At 42.3% G+C, this 24,158-nt stretch overlaps 1 protein-coding gene across 1 annotated transcript in view; it reads right to left on the minus strand.

The window, feature by feature from the left end:
• adgrv1 (adhesion G protein-coupled receptor V1) overlaps window positions 1-24,158 on the minus strand; it is a 539,532-nt gene that overhangs the window by 30,488 nt on the left and 484,886 nt on the right. The window contains exons 87-88 of the mRNA XM_059969328.1: window positions 6,283-6,404; window positions 4,405-4,596 (exon numbers count right to left, since the gene is read on the minus strand). Of these exons, the coding sequence (XP_059825311.1) occupies window positions 4,405-4,596; window positions 6,283-6,404 (314 nt within the window). The remainder of the gene's footprint in view (window positions 1-4,404; window positions 4,597-6,282; window positions 6,405-24,158) is intronic.

Raw genomic sequence — 24,158 nt, forward strand, 5'->3', positions numbered from 1 at the left:
CCTTTCTGTAAATCTCTGGCAAGCACTGTCAACTTGCGCTCGAATGCCAAAACATCCTCCAACATGTGCAGGGCTGTACGTCCTTTCCCCTGAAGAGCTGTGTTCAGCGTGTTCAGGTGCGCTGTCATGTCTACCATGAAGTGTAGCTTTTCCAGCCACTCTGGCTGTTCCAGCTCAGGAAAGGTGAGCCCTTTGCTGCCCAGGAAAGTTTTCACTTCTTCCAGACACGCGACAAAGCGTTTCAGCACCTTCCGTCTGGACAGCCAGCGATAAAAACACGTTGTAGCGGTGTCAGTAAACTGCAGTCAAAGATAGCTTTATTCGAACTAAACAGCCTTGCTTTTAAGCCTCCCTCAACCCAGCCCCCATGGACGCAGATGCTGCAAAAGACGCGTACTCACAAACCCCCGTAGGCTATCTCCCTTAGCCGGAATGCCGGCTAATTGTGAGCCGTTTCGGATGTGGCAGGAAATGTACAAGATCACCGTAATTACATTTCAAAAGCTAACAAACTAACATAAAATACATTTTAATTAAATACTGACCAATTATTTCCCAAAGCCACAGGGAGCCGCAGCACAGAGGTGAAAGAGCCACAAATGGCTCGGGAGCCGCAGGTTGCCGACCCCCGGTCTAATGGAACATATAGGACAGCAGTAAACATACAGTTCCACAAAAAATATTTATAGCCCAAGTCCCTGACTTCACAAGTATTGTCAGCAAGAATAAGCCTGCAGCAATCTGCAGATAAATGCAAACCATTTAGAACATAGAAAACCTACAGCACAATTCAGGCCCTTCGGCCCACTGTGCCGAACATGTCCCTACCTTAGAACTATCTAGGCTTTACCCATAGCCCTCTGTTTTTCTAAGCTCCATGCAGCCATCCAGGAGTTTCCACATCCACTACTGTCACTGGCTGCCCTTTTCACGCACTCATCACTCTCTGCATAAAAAACTTCCCCCTGACATCTCTGTACCTACTTCCAAGCACCTTAAAACTGTGCCCTCTTGTGCTAGCCATTTCAGCCCTGGGAAAACGCCTCTGACTATCCACATGATCAATGCCTCTCATTATCTTGAACAGCTCTATCAGGTCACCTCTCATCCTCCGTCGCCCCAAGGAGAAAAGGCTGAGTTCACTCAACCTCTTCTCATAAGGCATACTCCTCAACCCAGGCAACATCTTTGTAAATCTCCTCTGCACCCTTTCTATGGTTTCCACGTCCTTCCTGTAGTGAGGCGACCAGAACTGAGCACAGTACTCCAAGTGGGGTCTGACCAGGGTCCTATATAGCTGCAACATCACCTCTCGGCTCTTAAACTTACTTTTGTTTATTCAGAGATAAGACCTTAATATATTGGGGCAGAACTATTGGCCAATTGGATCCACCATTCCATCACAGCTGATTTACTATCTCTCTCAATCTTTTTCTCTTGCCTTCTCCCCATAACCTTTGACTCCATGACCATAGACAATAAGACATAGGAGAAGAGTTAGGCCATTTGGTCTATCACGTCTGCTCTGCCATTCAGTCATAGCTGATCCTTTTCCCTCTCCTTGATTCCTTTACTAATCAAGAGCCTATCAACCTTCACTTTAAATATATCCAATGACTTGGCCTCGACAGCCATCTGTGGAAATAAATTCCACAGATTTACCACCCTCTGGCTAAAGAAATTCCTCCTCATTTCTTTTCTAAATGGATGCCCTTCTATTCTGTGGCTGTGTCCTCTGATCCTAGACTCACCCACTACAGGAAACATTCTCTCTACATGCACTCTATCTAGACACTCTGGATGGTGCTCCTGTAAAAATTGGTTACAACGTTAGGACTGTATTCTTTAGGACATAGAAGATTGAGAGGAGAGTTGATAGAGGTATACAAAATTGTGGGGGGTATAGAAAAGGTAAATGCAAGCAGGCTTTTTCCACTGATTTTGGGTGTGACTTCATCCAGAGGTCATGGGTTAAGAGTGAAAGGTGAGAAGGTTAAGGGGACCATGAGGGGAAACTTCTTCATTCAGAGGGTCATGAAAGTGTGGAATGAGCTGACAGCACAAGTGGTGTGTGAGAGTTTGATTTCAACGTTTAAGAGAAGTTTGGATTGGTACATGGATAGTAGGGATATGGAGGGCCATGGTCCTGGTGCAGGTCGATGGGAATGTACAGGTTAAATAGTTTTGGCATGGACTAGAAGGGCTAAGGGACCTGTTTCTGTGTAATACTCCTCTATAACTCTGATGATGGGGGAGTCGACATATCTCGTTTGCTTTAATCTCCTCAATAAGTTGAGATGCTTCTCTGCTTTCTTGACCAAAGTGGTTGTGTTGAGAGACCAGGTGAGATTGTTCATTATACATACTCCCAGAAACTTGGTGTTCCTGACTTTCTCCAAGGAGGAGCTGAGTATCTGTAGTGAGGAGTGATCACCTTCCTAAAATACAAAATTATGGTCACGTTGAGGATCACGATGTTGAGCTTGCACGATTCTGACAGTCACGCTACCTCCTCTCAGTACGTTGTCTCGTCTTTGTTGTTAATGAGGCCAGGCGCTGTTGTGTCATCAGCGAACTTGATGATTCTGTTTGATATCAATCAAACCGAAATCAGGAAATCCTTGGTTCCTTGAAAGCAGGAAATGACTTGAAATTATTTGAAATAATTGGATCAAACTGAAATTAGGAAATCCCTGTTTCCTTGAAAGCAGGAAATAACTTGAAATATCTAGATCGAACCGAAATCAAGAAATCCTTGGTTCCTTGAAAGCAGGAAATGACTTCTTTTTCATCAATTTTCATTTTCTTGTAGTTGTAGCTCAAACATCTATAAATTCACTGAAGACAAAACTGTTGTTGGCAGAACCTCAGATGGAGATAGGGAGAGATACAGGAGTGAGTTACAGTAGATCAGTTGGTTGAGTGTTATTGCGACAGCAACTTTGCACTCAACATCAGTAAGACCAATGAACTTATCGAGGGATCAGCAGTGGAAAAGGTGAGCAGCTTCAAGTTCCTGGTTGTCAACATCTCTGAGGATCTATCCTGGGGCTAGCATATTGATGCCTATACAAATGAGGCATACCAACAGCGATATTTCATTTCGAGTTTGAGGAGATTCAGTATGTCACCAAAGACACTGGTAAATTTCCACAGATGTACCATAGAAAAGCTGCAGAAAGTTGTAAACTCAACCTACTCCATCATGGGCACGAGTCTCCCCAGCATCGAGGGCATCTTCAAACGGCAATGCCTCAACAGAAGTGGTATATATCATTAAAGATCTTCACAATCCAGGACATGCTACTATCAGAGAGGAAACACACACTGAACAGTTTAAGAACAGCTTCTTGCCCTGCACCATCAGAATCCATGAACCAATGAACACTACCTCAGTATTTTAAACACAAGAGATTCTGCGGAAGCTGAAGTCTAGAGCAAAACACACAAAATGCTGATGGAACTTAGTGGGTCAGGCAGCATCTATGGAAAGGAATAAAGAGGTCATATTTTGTGCCGAAATGTCACACGGTATATATGTTATCTCACAATCTTGCTCACTTTTTGCAATATTCATTGTTTTATATTCCTTATTGCAGCTATAGTAATGTTTACGCCTTGCACTGTAAAGCTGCTGCAAAACAAATTTCACTACATACATCAGTGAAAATAATTCTGATTCTGATTCTGGATTTTAATAGCATCCATATTTTGTGCTAATAAGATTTCCACTTAGACAGTAAAATATGTGCAGTTAGAAAAAGCTTGAGAGTATAACTGTAACCTTGAAGCCTGTGTTCAAAATTAAAAGTTCAAAATAGATTTATTATCAAAAGCAAGAAAGTCTTACTTATTACTGAGAATTCATTTGGAGCACGGTGAGGAACTTTTCAATTTTCAAAGTATATTTACTACCAAAATATCTCCATATACAACCCTGAGATTTATTTTCTTGCAGGCGTTTACAGTAAAACAAAGAAATAAAACAGAATCAACGAAAAGTTGCACACAGACTGACAAATGACCAATGTGTGAAAGAAAGTGCCAAGGTGGTGTGATAGTCAGCACAATGCTATTACAGCTCGTGCCGTCAGAATTCAGAGTTCAATTCTCACGTCATCTGTAAGGAGTCTGTACATATTTGCCGTGGAACGCGTGGGTTTCCTGCAGGTTCTCCGCTTTCCACCCACAGTCCAAAGTCATACTGGCTGGTAGGTTAATTGGTCATTGCAATTGTCCCATTTTTTTGTCTAGGGTCATATTGCAGGTTACTGGGCGGTGTTGCCTGAAGACGAGAAGGGCCTGTTCCGCGCTGAATCTCAATAAATAAAGGAAGAAAAAGACGATCTGTGCAAACACAATAGAAAACAAAAAATGGTGAAGTATAGTTCTGGTAAACATTACCTCCTCCATCGCAGCAATGAGGTTCTGAGTGGATTTGCTGATGTCCCCTCCTATTGACGGTGCACCGCTGCCCGATGTGAGGTAACTTGACCCAGGACTGGGATGACCATTGATTTCCATACTGTAGCTGGCTTTTACTGGCCAGCAGAACTGGTTGTGTAGGATAAAATATACCACAAAAACATACAGACCCTGCAAAACACAACCCAACATATTATTAAGAGTGTAGTAAACAGGATATATATTCATATGTAAAAAAAGATGGGGCCAAGCTGCAGCTTCTGTTAAGGTTGGGCCTTAGACATGGTTGTTTTTTTTTAGATTTGTAGGGGTGGTTTTGGGGCAGAGAGGGTTGTTAAGGATCAGGTTAAGGTTTAGGGACAGGGATGTGTGGGAAGCCGGTATGTCTTGGAAAATGTGGGAGGAAACTGAAGCACCTGGAGAAATCCTTACAGTCATGGGGAGAAAGTACAAACTCCTTACAGTCAGCAACCTGGGTTGTTGCATTGTAAAGCACTGTGCGAACCACTACACTACCGTGCCACACTTTTATTGATGTGGGCAGGTTTTAATTGCCAGTACCTAATTGCTCTTGAGATGTTGGTGGTGAGATGTTAGTTGTGTAGATGTTGGTGAGATGTAACTGGTGAAATGATGGTGAGCTGATGGTGAAATGATGGTGAGCTGATGGTGAAACGATGGTGAGCTGCCATCAGGAACAGCTGTAGTCACTGTGGTAAAACAACAGCCACAGTATAATTGAAGAAGGAGTTCCAGGATTTAAACCAAGTGTTGGTAAAAGAAAAGCAAAATACATTCAGTGCCCATTTCATTAGGTACATCTGTACACCTACTCATTAATGCAAATATCTAATCAGCCAATCTTGTGGTAGCAAGACAATGCATAAAAGCATGCAGACATGGTCAAGCAGTTCAACTGTGTTCAGACAAAACATCAGAATGGGGAAGAAATGTGATCTAATGGACTTTGATTGTGGTATGATTGTTGGTGCCAGATGGGGTGGTTTGAGTATCTCAGAAACTGCTGATCTCCTGGGATTTTCATGCACAACAGTCTCCAGTGTTAACAGAGAATGGTGTGAAAAACAAAAGATAACATCCAGAGAGTGGCAGTTCTGTGGATAAAAACACCTTGTTAATGAGACAAATCAGAGGAGAATGGCCAGTCTGACTGAAACTGACAGGAAGGCGACAGTAACTTAAATACTTATGTGTTATAACAGTGGTGTGAAGAAGAGCATCTCTGAATGGACAACATGTGGAACCTTGAACTGAATGGGTACAGCAGCAGAAGACCACGAACATACACTCAGTGGCCACTGTATTACGTACCAAATAAAGTGGCCACTGAGTGTACAGTGAATGCTTATGTATTTTACAAGCTAAATATCAGGACCTGGTGGGGCAGTATCAGAGACAGGTAGAGGGCACAATGTGAGCCTACAGAAGTAGGCTGTAAAGGTTTTGATGGCTGATCGCTGTGCAGATTGTAATCTCTCTTTGGCATTATGGGGGCTGCAAAGCCATCAGGAACATCACAGAGGTTGCTGAGCAAGCCTCCAGATGCCTATGGGTCGAGAAATGTGACCCATGGACCAGCACAGTTGGGACACAAACCAGGGCCTCATCAACCCTGGCTGGGTCACTTGGGCGAGGGTGTCTGACGTTGAAAGACCCGAAACACCTGATGATGCCAGGTTACCTCACTGATGATGCGTCCCAGTTCATCCTAGGGTGTATCTCAGCAACATGAACAATATTGTTCATGTGACAATAGAACAAACTAAGATTAGATTGATTTTTCACTTTTCTCAACCCATCTGGATGTTGCTAATAATACATGAGTACTGCACTCACCTGCAGGATATTGAAGATAGCATACAGGATTAATATCCAGAAGTGTCTGTATGCCATGTGCAGGCCTCCCCAAAGCCATGTCAACGATATCAATGCAAAAAGATACAGAACCAGAGGAACTTCTGTAAATACAATGAGAGTACTTATCGGTTTCGGAACATATTCTTTGAACAGGAAACCTTTCAGGTCCTGTTAGAATACCAATAGGACCTGTTACCAATAAGAAAAACAACAAATACTGGTGGTGGACACATGTATGTGGCAGGAGAATGAAACCAAACTTAAACACAAAGGACACTGCTTTTGCTGTGGTCAAATCAACACGTACAGACAAGCTGGATGAACCAAGTTTATGAGCTTTTCTGACCATTCTCATCATTTCTGGTCAGATCTTACAAGCTTCTCTGATAACCATAATCTATCTTCAGAGAATTATAAGTGAGGAGTTCACACTTCTGGGGGCAATGGAAGAGGCAGATAAATTAGGGACAATTTAGTAACTTTTAGATTGGTATAGGGATGAAGGAAAAATGATGGGTTTTGTGAGAGAGAAGTGTTAGATTGATCTTGGCATTTGTCAAAAGGCCAGCACGTTGCTGGCTGACGGGCTGAAGGATCTGTAGTGAGCTATATTTTGTGTGGGATAAGCTTGAACAATGCATTTTCCAAGCTGGCTCCTTTTGTCAGGCTTTCAAAAGGCCTCTGTCAGATCCAAGTGCTCTCTTTACCCAGAACCTGCATTTAATTTCCATTGAACCCTAATGAATATTGAAAGACCTCAACGGGTGCAAGTTGAGTCACCTTCCACCTTCTCTTTCAGCCGAGGCTTCTTGGGGAAAGTTTACTCTCAGGCAGATCCACCACATGGTCTGGCACAGCAGAACTTGTGAGCAAGAGATCAGACACACATTCTGGGAGGGATTATGAGCTGTAGTTTAGATGCATGGCCAGAATTGATCATGTTTGAAGCTCAGACCTCAGATCTACGAACAGTGGTTCAGTCTCGTTTGAACCTTTTGCTGTTCTCAGCCAGAAGGCATGAATGTGCCTTTAGTACTTTCCACTGGTGTTGGCGTGCCTTTTCTATGCTGCAAATCTATGCTGCAAAGACTGGTCATAGCTGAGGTCAGTTACCAAGATAATTGATTCCAATAAGATACTGAGACCACTGGGGAGGCAGGGGGGTCAGTGTTAGATCAGAGACCCCGCCGGATGAACACAACAACTGTACAAAGGAGGCAGACTCATGGTTATCAAATATAGGTACAAATTCAGTTTCAGTTTATTGTCATTCAACCATACACATGTACACCACCAAACGAAGCAACATTCCTCCAGACCAAGGTGCACAACACAGCACATAGAACTCACAAATATAATTCATAAGGTAATATTGCCAGTAGTAAATTGACAAATAATAGATGCATTTACTACACATGTTAGAAAGTAAACAGTATAATGCCACTAGCACTTCATACGTGGAGAGACCGGGTGGTGGCAGGGAGTTCAGTAGTCTCATGGTCTGGCAGAAGAATCTCTTTCCTATCCTAACAGTTCTTGTCCTAATGCTACAGTACCTCCCGCCCAGAGGTAGGGAGTCAAAGAGACCGTTGGACAGATGAGAGGGATTATTGACAAGGCCCTTGCGTACACATAGATCCTGATAAATATCTCTCATAGATGGAAGAAAGACCCCTTCACAGACGTCCTTTGCACGAAGTAATTGCAATACCAACTGGGTGGAAAAACTAGACAAATAAATTTGTTATTGAAACTTGTTTAGCAGTTAAAATGAACCAAGGCCTTTCAGATACTTTGAATTAAACAGAATCAACATATAAAAGATTAAAGAATAGTTTTATTTGTCACATACATAGAGTGAAATGCATTGACAAGATGGAATGATCACTGACATTGCTTATCACCTGATACTTCTTTAAATACAGCTGCATGTCAGATGATAATGACAATATTCTTTCTGCATAAACATACTCTCCACACCAAACAGGTTGCTGGTGAGAATGAAAAAGGGTTCATGACAAATGGGCTAATAAGACTCAACATTCAAAGATACAAAGCACATTTATTATCAAAGAGTGTAATAATCATACATCTGGAAATGTGTCTGCTTACAGGCAAGAAGCCTGAGGAACCCAATTAAAAGAAAGACCAGAAACCACTGGCAAGGAAAGAGAGACAGAGAGATATATAAAACACAGACACCATGCAAACAATAGAAGCACCCCGAGCCAGACTGTGTCCCAGATCCATTTCCGGAGTAGGCACAAACCTCTGTCTCTAATGATCACACCAGTGAGACCAAAATGGACAGCAGCTGGATCAGTTTACAGCCTTGGCATTGTGGAGAAAGGAATGAATATTCGCAGGATTTTGAGCAAATCTGGGCCGGTGTTTAAACTGTCCAAGCACCGAGTGGTGGCGTGCTCTAAGACCCAGACCCAGGCGGAGCGACACACCCAGACTGCCTTGCCTGAAGCTGTTCTTGACCTCAGCAAATCAGCTCAGCGCTTGGAGCAATACAACATCACACATGGGTTTAGTGGACAAGCATCGAAACTCTTCCACATCGACTCCTCTTCAAAACACTTCCTCTATCCTTGGCAGCAATATCACCAACTTCGTCTGCAACTCCAGCTCAAACACATTGTGCCTCGCAATGCCCCGGCACGGCTCATCCCCCAAACCAGCCCCACCTGCCTCCTCTCTGTCCACGGTGATAGCTCACCACAATTTGCTTCATAAAAGATGTTATAAGTAATGCCTTAGTCAAATCTCTTGCCTTACGATGTACCAGTAAGGTTTTGCACATCTTCAGTAGTGCCATTTTAAGCTCTGCCTTCAAAATCCAGCATGGATTTTACATATTTACGTATGGGAATTCAGAGAAGAAGAGAAAACAGAATTGTTGAAATTTAAGTGAAATAACATGCAAAGAAAACTACAATTTATTTATTTATTGAGAAGCAGCCCCAGATAGGCCCTTCTGGCTCTCTGAACTGTGCCTCCCAGTAACACATTGATTCTACCCTAGCCTAACAACGGGGCAATTTATAATGACCAATTAACCTACCAGTACATCTTTAACTATACAAGGAAATTGGAGCACCTGGAGACAACCCACGCTTTCCATGGGGGAGGACATTCAGACTCTTTACAGATGACGTTGGAATTGGACTCCAAACTCCGACTCCCTGAGCAGTGCGCTAACCGCCACACTACCATGGCAACCAACTTTGTGTATCCAGAAATGGAGAAGATCGAATTTAAGAGCAAAAATAAACTCGTCATTTTTGTTCATGCTTCACGACATCTTAGCACAATCACTTTACGGTGCCAGCAATCACTGATTTGGATTTAATTCCCGCCACTGTCTGTAAAGAGTTTGTACATTTCCCCATGACCACGTGGGTTTCCTCCAGATGCTCTGGTTTCCTCCCACATTCCAAGGATGTATGTTAGGGTTAGTAAGCTGCCAGTATGCTATGTTGACGCCAAAAGTATGATGACTCCGCGGTTGTCCCACACCCCCCCCCAAGCAGATCCCCAACACAAATGATGCATTTCATTGTATATTTTGATGTTTCAATGTGCATGTGACAAATAAATCTAATCTTTACTGTTTTCTTATTTACAAAAGTTAATAAAAGTGAAACAAAGTGGATTCCAAGGGAATGATAGCCTTGGTATCTTTTGTAGGCGTATCAATTATCCATGAAAAATTGTTAACGTTTTGGAATTAAGCTGTCCTTGTCTTGTCCAGATTAAATACATTTAGCAGTAGCAGTGTGCACTGGAAGTTCATTTGCTCTGCTTCAGTCAATTTGACTCTATCTTTCTTCCTGCTTTAAGCAGAGCTGGATAATTTTTTTTCAGTTTCTCTGAGCAGTATCATTGACCCTTGAACTGACAGCGTCAAACAAGCAAAAGAACATATCACTTTATAAGCATAACAAGTTAGAAACTTCAGACAGGCCGAGATTAACTTTATTTGTCACATGAACATCAAAACATATAGTGCTTGTGTGTAGTTTTTCATTGATTCTCTGGTGCTTCTTGTATTTACTGTGAATCCGGGAAAGAAGTGAATCTCCGGATTGTATATGGTGACATACATGTACATTGATAATAAATTTACGCTCAACTCTGTTGCTTTGTGTCAATGACCAACAGTTTGAGGATGTGGTGTGGGCAGCCCACGAATGCTGAAACGCTCTTCCTGGTGTTCTAACATTTTTAAAAATTAATGTCTTTGAATTCATTAGATTCTGATTCTTACTTCATTCTTACTTCTGATTGGTTTTGGCATTCAGATACATATAATTTTATGTACCTGTAGTTGGTGGCTCAAACAATCAATTAAACTGAAAGACATCGGCTTGTCAACCGACAATGTTTTCTCTTTTAGTCATCAAGCCCGCTATCCATTTCTGTCTGGTTTGCTGCAGCATCCTCTCACAATATTCAAAAACTACAGCAAACTATCAGGTCCACAGAAAAGTGACTGGCTGCAGTCTACCATCACTGCAGGACTTGCATACGTCCAGGACAAAGAAAAAATCACTGTGGACACTCCCCACCCTGCAAACTGCCTTTTCTGAATGCTCTCTTCTGGAAAGCATTTTAGAGCTATTAAATCAAAAGCATTACACCATCTTACAAGTTTCTTCCCCCAAGGAGTTAATCTGATCAATCATTCTAGTTAGCCACCCACCCCTCTCTATTTAATACTCCAGTCACTGCATGGCACTGTAAACACTTTAAACCACTTTTAATACTGCTGGTTACATTGTAAATACACGTTGGTATTTATGAACATCTTATTCCATATCCTTACCTTCACCTCTAACTTTATTTTTATATAGCTGTTATTCTTGATAATAATTGAATATTGTTTTTGTTGCATGTCATGCCAATACTCCACAGCAAATTCTAAATACATGTAAACATGTATGACAAAGAAAGTTAATTCTTAATCCTTTTGTAATGTTTTTGAATTGCTACAGGCCACGACAAAGCATGGGTCATTACTACTGAGGCTCACCTTGGCTTCAGAATGGAAGATCTCTTGTGGGATTGCATCAGTCAACTGAAAACTCTATTTGTAGATCAGTGTCATAAATAGGCAGCCTAGGTCAACAAGTTGCTCTCAATTACCTGAGTGAGGCAATTTATAATTTGTATTATATTCAGCTCCGTACAATTAGACGTCCTCCAGAGTTCAAGGCCGAGTCCTGTCATCAGTGAGTCCAGAGTTTGATGCCTAATGTTTGGTGATCCACGTGTCCTTGGATCAATGCCGAGGATCAAGGCCCAAGGTTGAATCAGAAGGCTGCAAGCTTGGGCCTTTGGCTGAAGCCGAGTCAGCGATTCTTTGTGATTCTCCCAGAGTAGTTGATGTCCAAGTCCAAGTCCGTTGGAGGCCAGTGGCCTGTCCTGGGGTTAAGGCACTGGGTATGTGCATGAGTGGGAGGGATGAATGGGTCTTGCTTTTGCTGTTGTGCAACATGGTAGGCTCTCTATGTTGGTGCCATAATGTGCACTGCCACTTGCTGGCTGCCCCCAATCTGAATCTGAACAGCAGCCGGTCTGACTGGCCAAATCTTGTAGCTTTTGCTCCCTTACTGATTTACTTGGTATAGTAAACACGCACCACATGGTTGCTGAGGTGTGTCTAGTGTGGTAGTGTAGTGGATAGTGCTCGTCACTCTCATTTTCACCTCTGGCTAACAGTCTTGCGAAAGGAGAACTGAATGTGAAATGCTCTCTCTGCCCGTACATAGCCTCTTCAACAGCAAGCCTCATGTCGTGCCTCTTCACTGGTGACACACGGAAACTGAACTCCTTTCAGACTCAGGCTGAACTACAGAGGATGGGGAGGAGGTCTGGACCCTGCACACATAACACATAGACCCACCGGTGTGTGGACACACCCTGCTGCTTGTGATTCAGATCCCCAGCTAGGGGTAAATAACCCCAATGCCTTGTGGGCAGCTTTGTGACAGGTGAAGGCTACGGGAGTAAACCCAGACAGCAAATCTGGAGTGGAGTTCCTAAGGTGGCTGGAGATCATTGAACATCTTTCCAGCAGCTCCTACAGCTAAGCTGGTGCCAAATATACTGCTTCCTTTGGACTACACTGGTGAGGTTGAGAGGGGGATCTTGACAACTGGCCATCTCAGGATCTCCATACCTTCCACCCAGGCTTGTGATGATGATCATCATCACCCATTGTCCTTCGAGACAGTTGGATGCCAACCAACACCAACCACAAGCGCACAGATGTCAGAGGAGATGACTTGTATTGCAGTTGGTTAGAAGTTCTGGACTAATGACATTGAAAGAACATTTCCTAGTGGAGATGAAAAAGGGAATCTCTGTCTTCATTTGACACCTGTCATCTATTTTATGGTTGACATTAGGCTGCTTACAATAAACGCTTCATTGCTTGTGCTAAAACAATGCAGGAAGAGAAGATACAAATATATTTCTCAGCAAGCTCCATCATGAGCACAAGTCTCCCTAGAATCAAGAAAAGCTTCAAAAGGCGAAAGACAATGCCTCAAAGAGTGGCATCCATCATTAAGGACCTGCATCACATGCATTGCCCTCTACTCATCATTATGTATTGCATTGTACAGCTGCTGAAAAACAAGACATTCCATGACATATGCTGGTGATATCAAACTTGATTCTGATTCTTGTTAATAAAGTTAGCTTTGTTTTTAGGCTTTAACTTGACTTAAGATTCAAGATGCAATTTTATTTGTCAGGTGTACTTTGAAACATATAGTGAAATGTGTTGTTTGTGTTAACAACCGACACACCCAAGGACATGCTAGATGTGCAAGTGTTGCTTCACATTCTGGCACCGAAATAGCATGCCCTCAGTCCACAGAACAACACAAGCACGAGCGACAATATAGAAGTACACAAGACAATAATGGCAAAACAAGCCCCTTTGCCATCCCTCCCACTCAGACAGGTCTCCAACTCCAGGAAGTCTTCCACTGTTGTATGTTTAATATTCCCAATACTTGAGTAATATTATAAATATATTATTTGATTAAGCATTTTTTAGTTGTTTATATAATTAATTATGGGTTAAATGCACATGAACGGCATAATGGCCCCACTTCATACATTGTGCCTTGCTTAAAGCAAAAATGAAGTTAGACTTGCATTCCCAGCTCCGTGCTTCCTTGCAATTTGTTCAATATTTTGGAGTAATAAAACATAACAGTGGTAACAAGTCAGTTTAAAAACAAATCCAAGACAGCTTCTTAACGATTGAAATGCAGCGAGTCATTCAAGTTAAAAAAAGCACAGCGAGATAGTTGAGTTAAAAAAAAATCACAGCAAATGTTCTTCAGAAGACAAGGTCAAGTAATTAAAAGGCAGGAAATGGGTGAATTCAGGGGTTCATAAACAGTGAGTACTGGGTGATAATATTCATAAATTTAAAAAAGAGCAGAAATGGCGGGCTACATTATAAAGACAGAGATTTTTGCACAAGAGATAACTGGAATATATATATGGAACAAATTGAGCAGTTTTTTGAAGCAAATGAAATCGCCAATGAGAAACGAGGGCCAATTTTGCTGTGCATTGGGTTTAAAGACATACAGTTTGCTTCGAAGTTTGACTGTTCCAAGAAAATCAGCCAAAATGAGTTTTGTTGAGATGGTGAAAGTTATGCAGAAACATATAGAACTGAAACCATTGTTAATTGCAGAAAGCTTTAGGGTTTGTAAGTGGAATAAAAAAGAAGGGGAGCCCTTTTCTGTGTAGGTGGCTGAATTGAAGAAATTGTCTGACCATTGTCAGTTTGGTAATGGGTTTAATGATGCACTGAGAGATTGTTTAGTTAGTGGAATCTTGCTAGAAAGCATTCAAAAATAGCTCCTAACTGAAGCACAATTTACATTTTTAACAGCAGTTGAAATAGCTGTATCAATGAAAACAGCAGCCAAAGACATCATTGAGTAGCAGTCAGGAATGAAGGTGAACAAAATTGTAACATCTAAGCTGAAACTTGCCTGGCTGAACAAATTGTGTTACCATTGTGGCAGGGACTCACATACACCAGACCAACACAGATCTAACCAAAACTTGCAGAAAATGCAACAAAGTAGGACATATACAAAAGGTATGTTGGCCATACAAAAATAAATGGATAGAACAGGAAAGAGGAAAAGATAACAAGTTACAGTTTCAGAAATAGCACTAGTCTGCGTGCTGTTGATGAAAAGTCTGATAATGATGAGAGTGACACAGGACAGAGTAGCCTTGAGAACTACAGTGTGAAAACTAACAATAAACAAGCAATATGGCTTGCACCAGAAGTGAACAGCAAATTAATTAAAACAGATTTGCATACTGGCTTGGCTGTTTCAGTTACTTCATAAAATGAGTTTCAATGCCACACATTTTAATTCCACTTTCCATTCCCATTCTGACATGTCAGTCCATGGCCTCCTCTACTGTTGTGATGAAGCCACACTCAGGTTGGAGGAGTAACACCTTATATTCTGTCAGGGTGGTGTCCAACTTGATGGCACAAGCATTGATTTCTTGAACTTCTGGCAATGCCCCCAACCCCTCCCCATTCCCATCTCTCACCTTATCTCTTTACCTGCCCATCACCTTCCTCTGGAGTTCCTCCCCCTTTTCTTTCTTCCATGGCCTATTGTCCTCTCCTATCAGATATCCACTTTTCCAGCCTTGTATCTTTTCATCAATCAACTTCCCAGCTCATCCCTCTCCCCCACCCCCTGCTCCCGGTTTCACCTATCACCCTGTGTATCTTCCTCCTCTCCTCCCACCTTTTAACTCTGACTCCTCATCGTTTTTTCTCCAGTCCTGATGAAGAGTCTCAGCCTGAAATGTTGACTGTACTCTTTTCCATAGATGCTGTCAGGTCTGCTGAGTTCCTCCAGCATTTTGTGTGTGTTCCAGTGATAATAAACCTGATTTTGACTCTGTAAGTCTCTTTGGTAAATTTATTCCCCAGACATCCAGGTTATTTGCTGTCTTATGGGTGCAGAGATTCCTCTTTTGTGCGAAATATTTATTTGTAATTTACAGTATAATAATTTTTTTGTCCTGAGCTGTACCACTGTCACAAAACAACAAATTTCACAAGAAGAGAAAATCTGCAGATGCTGGCAATCCAAGCAATACACAGAAAATGGTGGAGGAACTCAGCAGGCCAGGCAGCATCTATGGAAAAGAGTAAATAGTCTCGGCCTGAAACGTCGATTCTTGTTCATAAATGTTGCCTTGTCTGATGAGTTCCTCCAGTATTTTATTTGTGCTAATTTCACAGCATATTTCAGTAACAATGATTGGACAAATTGTTTAAGTCTGCCCCTAAGAAATCTGATTCTGATTCTAAATGGCTAACCTCTTATTTTGAGATTTTGTGCCCTGGTTTGAGGCATTCCATTCAGATGTCACATCAACCCTGTAGACAGGCTGCATCACTGCCTGGTATGGGAGGGCGGGGGGGGGGGGAGGGGTTACTGCACAGGACCAAAAGAAGCTGCTGGGGGTTGTCAATTTAGTCAGCTCCATCTTGGGTACTAGACATCTTCAAGGAGCGGTGTCTCAGAAAGGAAATGTCTATTATTAAGGACCTCCAGCACCAAGGGTGTGCTTTTTTCTCTCTGTTACCATCAGGTAGGAGGTACAGAAGCCTGAAGGCACACACTCAGCGATTCTTCCCCTCTGCTATCCGATTCCTAAATGGATATTGAACCCGTGAATATTACCTCACCTTTTAAAATATAGATGATTTTGTTTTTTAATCTATTCAATGTACATATACTCTAATAGATCTATTTATTTATCTATCTATCTATCTATTTATTTATTTATTTATTTATTTATTCTTCTGCTATATTATGTGTTGCATTGTCCTGCTACTGCTAAGTTAACAAATTTCATGACATGTGCTGGTGAAAATAAACCTGATTCTGATTCTGATTCTAAAGACTTGCAAGAGATGCTGTAGATACTGGAAACCAAGAGTAACACACACAAAATGGTGAAAGAATTGATGAAGAATCTCGGCCTGAAATGTCGATAGTTTAATCCTCTCCATAGATATTGGCTGTGCCTGTAAGAATTTTATCCCTTTCTATTATTTTACCATTTATTATTTGAAAATATAAGCCATGTAACTATTCTATATGCTCCTATAACATCACACCTCACACATCTGAACTTCATAGGCCCAGTATAGCTGATCTCACCTCATGGAGTATCTTCTCCATCCAAAGAGTCAATCTGCTGAATCTTCATTGGACTCCTTCTTGAGGCCTTCCGTTGGTTGATGTTGACCTCAGATGTTGCATCCCAGCTGTCTATGTGATATACAAACCATGGAGAACCAGCTGCTGTCCATACTCTGCACGTGCTGATAAACCCAAAGGAGCAGCAGAACAGTTCGGCACCAGCAGTGTTGCAGGAGTTGCCAGTCCGCATTGAACTCAATGTAGGACTGCCTTAGGGACTCCATCCCCGGATTTTTCCCAGGGTTTACTCCCCAAGCCTTCCCCATGAGTGAGTTTAGATGCAAGGCAGTGGAGGTTTAAGATCAGAGTTTTCCTTCTCCTAGATGAGCTGTCAACCAGGGCTGATGGTCCCCATCTGCCTGAAGTGATTGTTTTAAAGAAACTAGTAACCTGCCTTTGCCTTTTCTCCTGTCAGTAGGAACGGTTCTACCAGGCTTAGCAGCTAAGTCACACATGAAGGTCAGGAGCTGGATTTGGTTGTTAGAGATGATTTGAGATGCACGGCATTGAGAGCTTTTAATAGGTAGTGGGAGGTTAACCCCCCCACACCCACCTCTCAGCTTTAACAAACTTATGAATCTAGATTCCCTCTATCCCAAGTCTATCCATATACTGTACAATTACACAGGCGGCCTGCATAATTGCAGACTTTAGTCATGCAATAATTTTCAGCAACCCATCTACTTCCCAAGTTACTCATTGCACTAATACACTAATTTATAACTATTAGTATGCAAACATCCCAGGTTCAAGGTTCGAAAGAAATTTATTATCAAGTGTGCTCAAGTATCTCAAGGTAGCATATGGCGACATATATAAGTACGTGTATATCACTATATATTATCCATTGCAACAACATTTATTAAACAGAATCTATTAAAGCCTACATATAAACAAAGATTGATGAACATTCAATGTGCAAAGGAGGATGATGATGCAAATAAAAAAATCAAAACAGATAAATAAATAATATTGAAAACATGAGTTGTAGAGTCTTTGAAAGTGAGTCTGTAGGTTGTGGAATCAGTTCGGAGTTGAGGTGAGTGAAGTTATCCACACTGGTTCAGAAGCCTGACAGTTGTATGGTAATACTCCCTGGACTCCAATATTTTCCAAGTCCTCACCTTATTTCCACTATGGTATTCTACAAATCCATAAGGAAGTCCCATGTTGAATTCAACACTGACCGGCAACTCCTGCGATACTGCTGGTGCCAAACTGTATTGGGTTCTGCCGTTCCTTTGGATTCATCAGCTGCGTGGAGAGGGGAGCTTGCTACACGGGCAACAGCTTACTCTCCTTATTGTGCTGTCCTGGCTTGCATATCATGTTGACAACTAGGACGCAACATCCATGGTTGACCTCAACCAACAGAGGGTCTTTCTAAGCATTCTATCTGCCTAGAGAAGACATTTGTTTTGGTCCCTGGATTATGCTTTGTCACTTTTTATTTCCTTTGTTATGCGTGGTGGAGTGGAGATACAGGTCCTCCTTCCCTCCGCTAGCCTGCAGATCACCCTTGGGTAAGGTGTAGCACCTGCTTAGCCCTCCGATTAGGGTCATGAGAAGTCATGGGAGTAGGTGATGGATGGTCAAATGAACAGTTGGTGAGGCAGTGTCCATTATTAAGGTCCTCCAGCACCCAGTGCCCTTTTCTCACTGTTACCATCAGGTAGGAGATACAGAAGCCTGAAGGCACACACTCAGTGATTCAGGAACAGCTTCTTCCCCTGGGCCATCCGACTCCCAAATGGACATTGAAGCTTTGGACTCTACCTCACTTTTTAAAATATACAGTATTTCTGTATTTGCACTTAAAAAAATCTATTCAATATACATAATTGTTTTACTTGTTTACTTATTGTGTTTTACTTTATTTTATTTATTATTATTATTTTCTCTCTCTGCTAGATTATGTTTTGCATTGAACTGTTGCTGCTAAGTTCATGTCACATGCCAGTGATAATAATCCTGATCCTGATTCTGATTCTGATATCACAAGTCCTGGTTACTGATGCCAGGCAGAAAATCTCTAAAGGGTATTGATAATGGCTGGGGTCACCCACTGTGTAAGGACAATGCCCAGAAGAAGGCAATGGAAAACCATTCTGTAGAAAAATTGGCCAAGAGCAATGGAGGTCCTAGAAAGACCATGATCGTCCACACACGGCACATAACAAATAGGCGGCAGAAGTGAGTGCAGTTGTTATTATTAAGGATGTGGTGCTGAGGAAGCTCATGGTATTACAGGAAAGATACTAGCAGGGATAGAAGATTGGCTTTCTTGCAGGAGGCATAGAGTAGGAATAAAGGGGCCTTTTTCTGGTTGATGTCTGGTGACAAGTGGTGTTCCATGGGTGTCAGTGTTGGAACTGCTTCTTTTCACGTTACATGTCAATGATTTGGATGATGGCTATGTGGCCTGGTTTTTGGACAACATAAAGATAGCTGGAGGGGCAGGTAGTGTGAGGATGCAAGAACTCTTCAGAAAGACTTAGACTGGGAGAATGGGCAAAGAAGTGGCAGATGGAATACAGTGTCAGGGAGTGTGTCATAATGCACCTTGGTAAAAGGAATAAAAGTGCAGTCTATGTTTTAAATGGGGAGAGAAAATTCAAAAATCAGAGGTGCGGTGCAAGGGATTTGGGAGATCTTGAGCAGGATTCTCTAGAGGTTAACTTGCAGGTTGAGTCGGTGGCAAGGGAGGCATATGCCATGTTGGCATTCATTTCAAGAGGACGAGAATATAAGAGCAAAGTCTAATGCTGATTTTTATAAGGCATTAGTCAGACTGTACTTGGAGTATTGTGAGCAGATTTGTGCTTTCATCTATGAAAAGATGTGCTGGCATTGGAGACGGTCCTGAGGAGGTTCACAAGAATGATTTCAGGAATGAAAGGGTTAATGTGTGGGGAGTGTTTGAATGTTCTGGGCCTGTACTCACTGGAGTTTGGAAGTATGAGGGGGGATCTCATTGAAATTTATCGACTATTGAAGGATCCAAATAGAGTGGATGTGGAGAGGATGTTTCTCTTAGTGGGTGAATCTAAGATCAGAAGATACAGTCTCAGAATGTAAGGATGTGCAGGAGATGAGGAATGTAAAGATGTAAGGAGATGAGGAAGAATTTCTTCAACCAGAGAATCTATGGCATTCACTGCCATGGACAGCTGTGGAGGCCAAGTTATTGAGTATATTTAAAGCAGAAGTTGATAGGTTCTTGATTAGTCACGGAGTCAAAGGCTACAGGGAGAAGACAGGTGAATGAGGTTGAGAAGGATAATAAAGCAGCCATAATGGAATGACGGAGCAGATTCGATGGGCCAAATGGCCTAACTCTGCTGATTATGTCTTATAGCTTACAAACCATACAATATTTTTTCATTCTTTACGTTTATAGTGCTTTCAGTATCCCAGAATATTTCAGAAATGGCAGATGAACTGGCCAAATGTGAAGTGTTGCACCTTGGTAGGCAAAATGTAAAGAGACAGTACACCATTAAGGATAAGACCCTTAACAGTGTGGATGACCAGAGGGATGTTGGTGTCCAGGTTCACAGTTGCATGAAAGTGACTGCACAGGTTGACAGAGTGGTTAAGAAGGCATATGGCATACTTGCTTTTATCAGTCAAGGCTTCGAGGTTCTGTTGCAGGTTTATAAGGTTAGTTTCTGGTCACCCCATTATTGGAAGGTGTTGAAGCTTTGCAGAAGGTGCAGAAGAGGTTTACCAGGATGCTGCCCGGTTTAGAGGACATGAGCTGCAGTGGGGGTTTGGACAAACTTGGGTTCTTTTCTCTGGAGTGGCAGACGCTGACTGAAGATCTGATAGAGGTTAATGAGATTATGAGAGAAATAGATAGAGAGGGAGTATCTGTTTCCCAGGGTTGAAATGTCTAATACCAGAGGTCATGCACTGAAGGTGAGAGGGGGTAAGTTGAGAGGAGATGTGAGGGGCAAGTTTTTTTACACAAAGAGTGGAGGCTGCTTGTGTGGTGGTAGAGGCAGATACATGAGGAACATTTAGAGAGGGGCATGAATGTGAGGAACATGGATGAAAATGGTCATTCTGTGGGCAGAGGGGATTAGTTTAGTTGGCCATTTGGTTACTAATTTAATTGGTTCATCACAACACTGTAGATCAAGGGGCCTGTTCCTGCGCTGTACTGGTCTATGTTCTGTTCTGCACACTCACATGGCCCTTTGGAATGGCTCACTGCTACAATAATTGAGGGGCTTCCACCCCAAACCTGCTCCCTTCCTCTCCAGTAGAAGATCCCTAAACTGTGGTCCCGAGCTTCAGTGCATCCCTCAACACGTACCCCTGCAGCCTGGAATGTGCCGTTCACAGCTTCCCTCCACCAAATATGGCTCATTTCTTTTGTAATGCATCAATGTAAATATTATTGAGGATTGACTGGTCCCCATCTGTTCTTTATATACTGCGATGAAACTTTTTGCATAATATTGACCATACTAACTTCTCGATTAGAAAATAAGTTTGTGATATTTTTGCCCTGGGAGCTATTTATTAATTGCTAGTCCAAACACTCCAGAACAAGGTATGGTTTTAGTATTTTTAAATTTATTTTATTCAGAGGTAAGGCGTGGAACAGGCCCTTCAACCTCAAGATGTACAAAAAAGCTGGATGAACTCAGCAGGTCGGGCAGCATCCGTTGAAAGAAGCAGTCAATGTTTCGGGTTGAGACCCTTTGTCAGGACTAAAGAAGGAGGGGGCAGGGGCCCTATAAAGAAGGTGGGGGGAGGGTGGAAAATCAGTCAGAGGAAAGATCAAGGGGTGGGGGAGGGGAAGCAGGGAGGGGATAGGCAGAAGAGGTGAAGAAGGAATCTAAGGGGAAAGCACTATAGGCAGTAGTAGGAGGCAGAGTCATGAGAGGTGATAGGCAGCTAGAAGGGGAGACAGAGTGAAAGTGGGATGGGGGAAGGGAGAGGGAGGGAATTACCAGAAGTTGGAGAATTCGATGTTCATACCAAGGGGCTGGAGACTACCCAGACGGTATATGAGGTATTGTTCCTCCAACCGAAGTTTGGCCTCATCATGGCAGTAGAGGAGGCCATGTATGGACATATCCGAATGGGAATGAGAGGAAGAGTTGAAGTGAGTGGCAACCGGGAGGTCCTGTCTGTTGTGGCGGATGGAGCGTAGGTGCTTGACGAAGTGGTCCCCCAATCTGTGTCAGGTCTCGCTGATGTAGAGGAGGCCGCACCGGGAGCACCGGATGCAACAGATTACCCCAACAGACTCACAAGTGAAGTGTTGCCTCACCTGGAAGGACTGCTTGGGGCCCTGAATGGTGGTAAGAGAAGAGGTGTAGGGACAGGTGTAGCACTTACACTTGCAGGGCGGCCCTTCAACCTACTGAGCCATGCTATGCAGCAACCCACCGATTTAACCCAATCCTAATTGCACGACAATTCACAGGGACCAATTAACGTACTAACCTCATCTGTGTGAACAAGGTTTGGAAAGAACCCAAGAGTACCACAAATAAGTACCTGCAGGAAGGAATCAGCTGCAAACAGAACGTTGAGGGAGGTTTTCTCTCAATAACATCTTTTGGAACGTGGGAGGAAATCGGAGCACCCAGAGGAACATCACGCTCACAAGGGAAGAACATACAAACCTTCTTCCAGAGGATGTCGGAATTGATCTCCCAACTCTGATGCCCCAGGTTGTAAGTACCTCGTGCTAACCGTTCCGCTACTGTGGCACCCTTATTTGAGGAAGGCCTATTATAGAATCAAGGATTGTTTGGCAAAAGGGTGACCTTTGACAAAGAGATGATTGGAAATCATGTTGCCCTAAGTACAAGATTCAGGAATGCTTGGTGGATGTGACTATATGATGACCTAATGCCTTCTGCACCAGTAAAAGTTATTAGGTTTCCAGTCTGTCAGAAGTGGCTTCAAAATGGAAGAAAAATTAACCTTTTCTCAGTCCTTTGACTTGAATTTGTGTTTACCTTAACTACGGGTGTGTTTATTTTCAGTTCATCCTTTAAACAATCCATGTAGTTTCATCTGTGTGAACAAGATTTGGAAAGAGCCTGAGAGTATCACAAGTAAGTACGTGCAGGAAGGAATCAGCTGTAGACAGGATGTTGAGGGTGGATTTCTTTCAATAACAGTGCATGTAGGTTGAACTATACTACTGATAATTCCAGAAGTCTCCCTTTCCTCTTATTATTCACATGTACAAATTTAAGCTAAGAAACTTTTGTCCGTACTTCCCAAGATTTGAGTTTTTCACACAAGTCTCTCTCTTGAGCTGCAACATGCATTTGAAAGTGTGCCCATGGATTACATTTCATAACTTTATCGATGTTACACTCATGGTTAAAGAAAAGTAACTCTCTATAGTGCACCTCTCTCACTCCTCTGTGTTTTGTCACTTTGATTCTGGGGTTAATTAATATCAACGTAAGAGATTCTGCAGTTGCTGGAGATCCAGAGCCACACACACAAAATACTGGAGGAACTCAGCAGGTCAGGCAGCATCCATGGAGATAAATAAATAGATTACAGATAGAATAGATAGAATTGGAGGGACAAGAGGGGGAGGTGTTGCGTTGCTTGTCAGAGAAAATATTACACGGTGCTCTAACAGGATAGATTAGAGGGCTCGTCTAGGGAGACTATTTGGGTGGAATTGAGAAATGGGAAAGGTGTAGTAATACTTATAGGGGTGTATTATAGACCACCTAATGGGGAGCGAGAATTGGTGGAGCAAATTTGCAAGGAGATAGCAGATATTTGTAGTAAGCACAGGGTTGTGATTGTGGGAGATTTTAATTTTCCACACGTAGACTGGGAAGCCCATACTGTAAAAGGGATGGATAGTTTGGAGTTTGTAAAATGTGTGCAGGATAATTTTTTGCAGCAATACATAAAGGTACCAACTAGAGAAGGGGCAGTGTTGGATCTTCTGTTAGGGAATAAAATAGGTCAGGTGATGGAGGTATGTGTTGGGAGCACGTCGGGTCCAGTGATCACAATGCCATTAGTTTCAATATAATTATGGAGAAGGATAGGACTGGACCCAGGGTTGAGATTTTTGACTGGAGAAGAGCTAACTTTGAGGAGATGCGAAAAGATTTAGGAGTGGATTGGGATCATTTGTTTTATGGGAAGGATGTAATAGAGAAATGATGGTCATTTAAAGGTGAAATTTTGAGGGTACAGAATCTTTATGTTCCTGTTAGGTTGAAAGGGAAGGTTAAAAGTTTGAGAGCCATGGTTTTCAAGGGATATTGGAATCTTGGTTACGAAAAAGAGAGATATCTACAATAAATATAGGCAGCATGGAGTAAATGAGGTGCTCGAGGAATATAAAAAATGTAAGAAGAATCTTAAGAAAGAAATTAGAAAAGCTAAAAGAAGCTACGAGGTTGCTTTGGCAAGTAAGGTGAAAATAAATCCAAAGGGTTTCTACAGTTATATTATTAGCAAAAGGATAGTGAGGGACAAAATTGGTCCCTTAGAGAATCAGAGTGGACAGCTATGTGTGGAGCCAAAAGAGATGGGGGAGATTTTGAACAA

Source organism: Hypanus sabinus, chromosome 5 (assembly GCF_030144855.1).
Source record: "Hypanus sabinus isolate sHypSab1 chromosome 5, sHypSab1.hap1, whole genome shotgun sequence".
Taxonomy (NCBI): domain Eukaryota; kingdom Metazoa; phylum Chordata; class Chondrichthyes; order Myliobatiformes; family Dasyatidae; genus Hypanus; species Hypanus sabinus.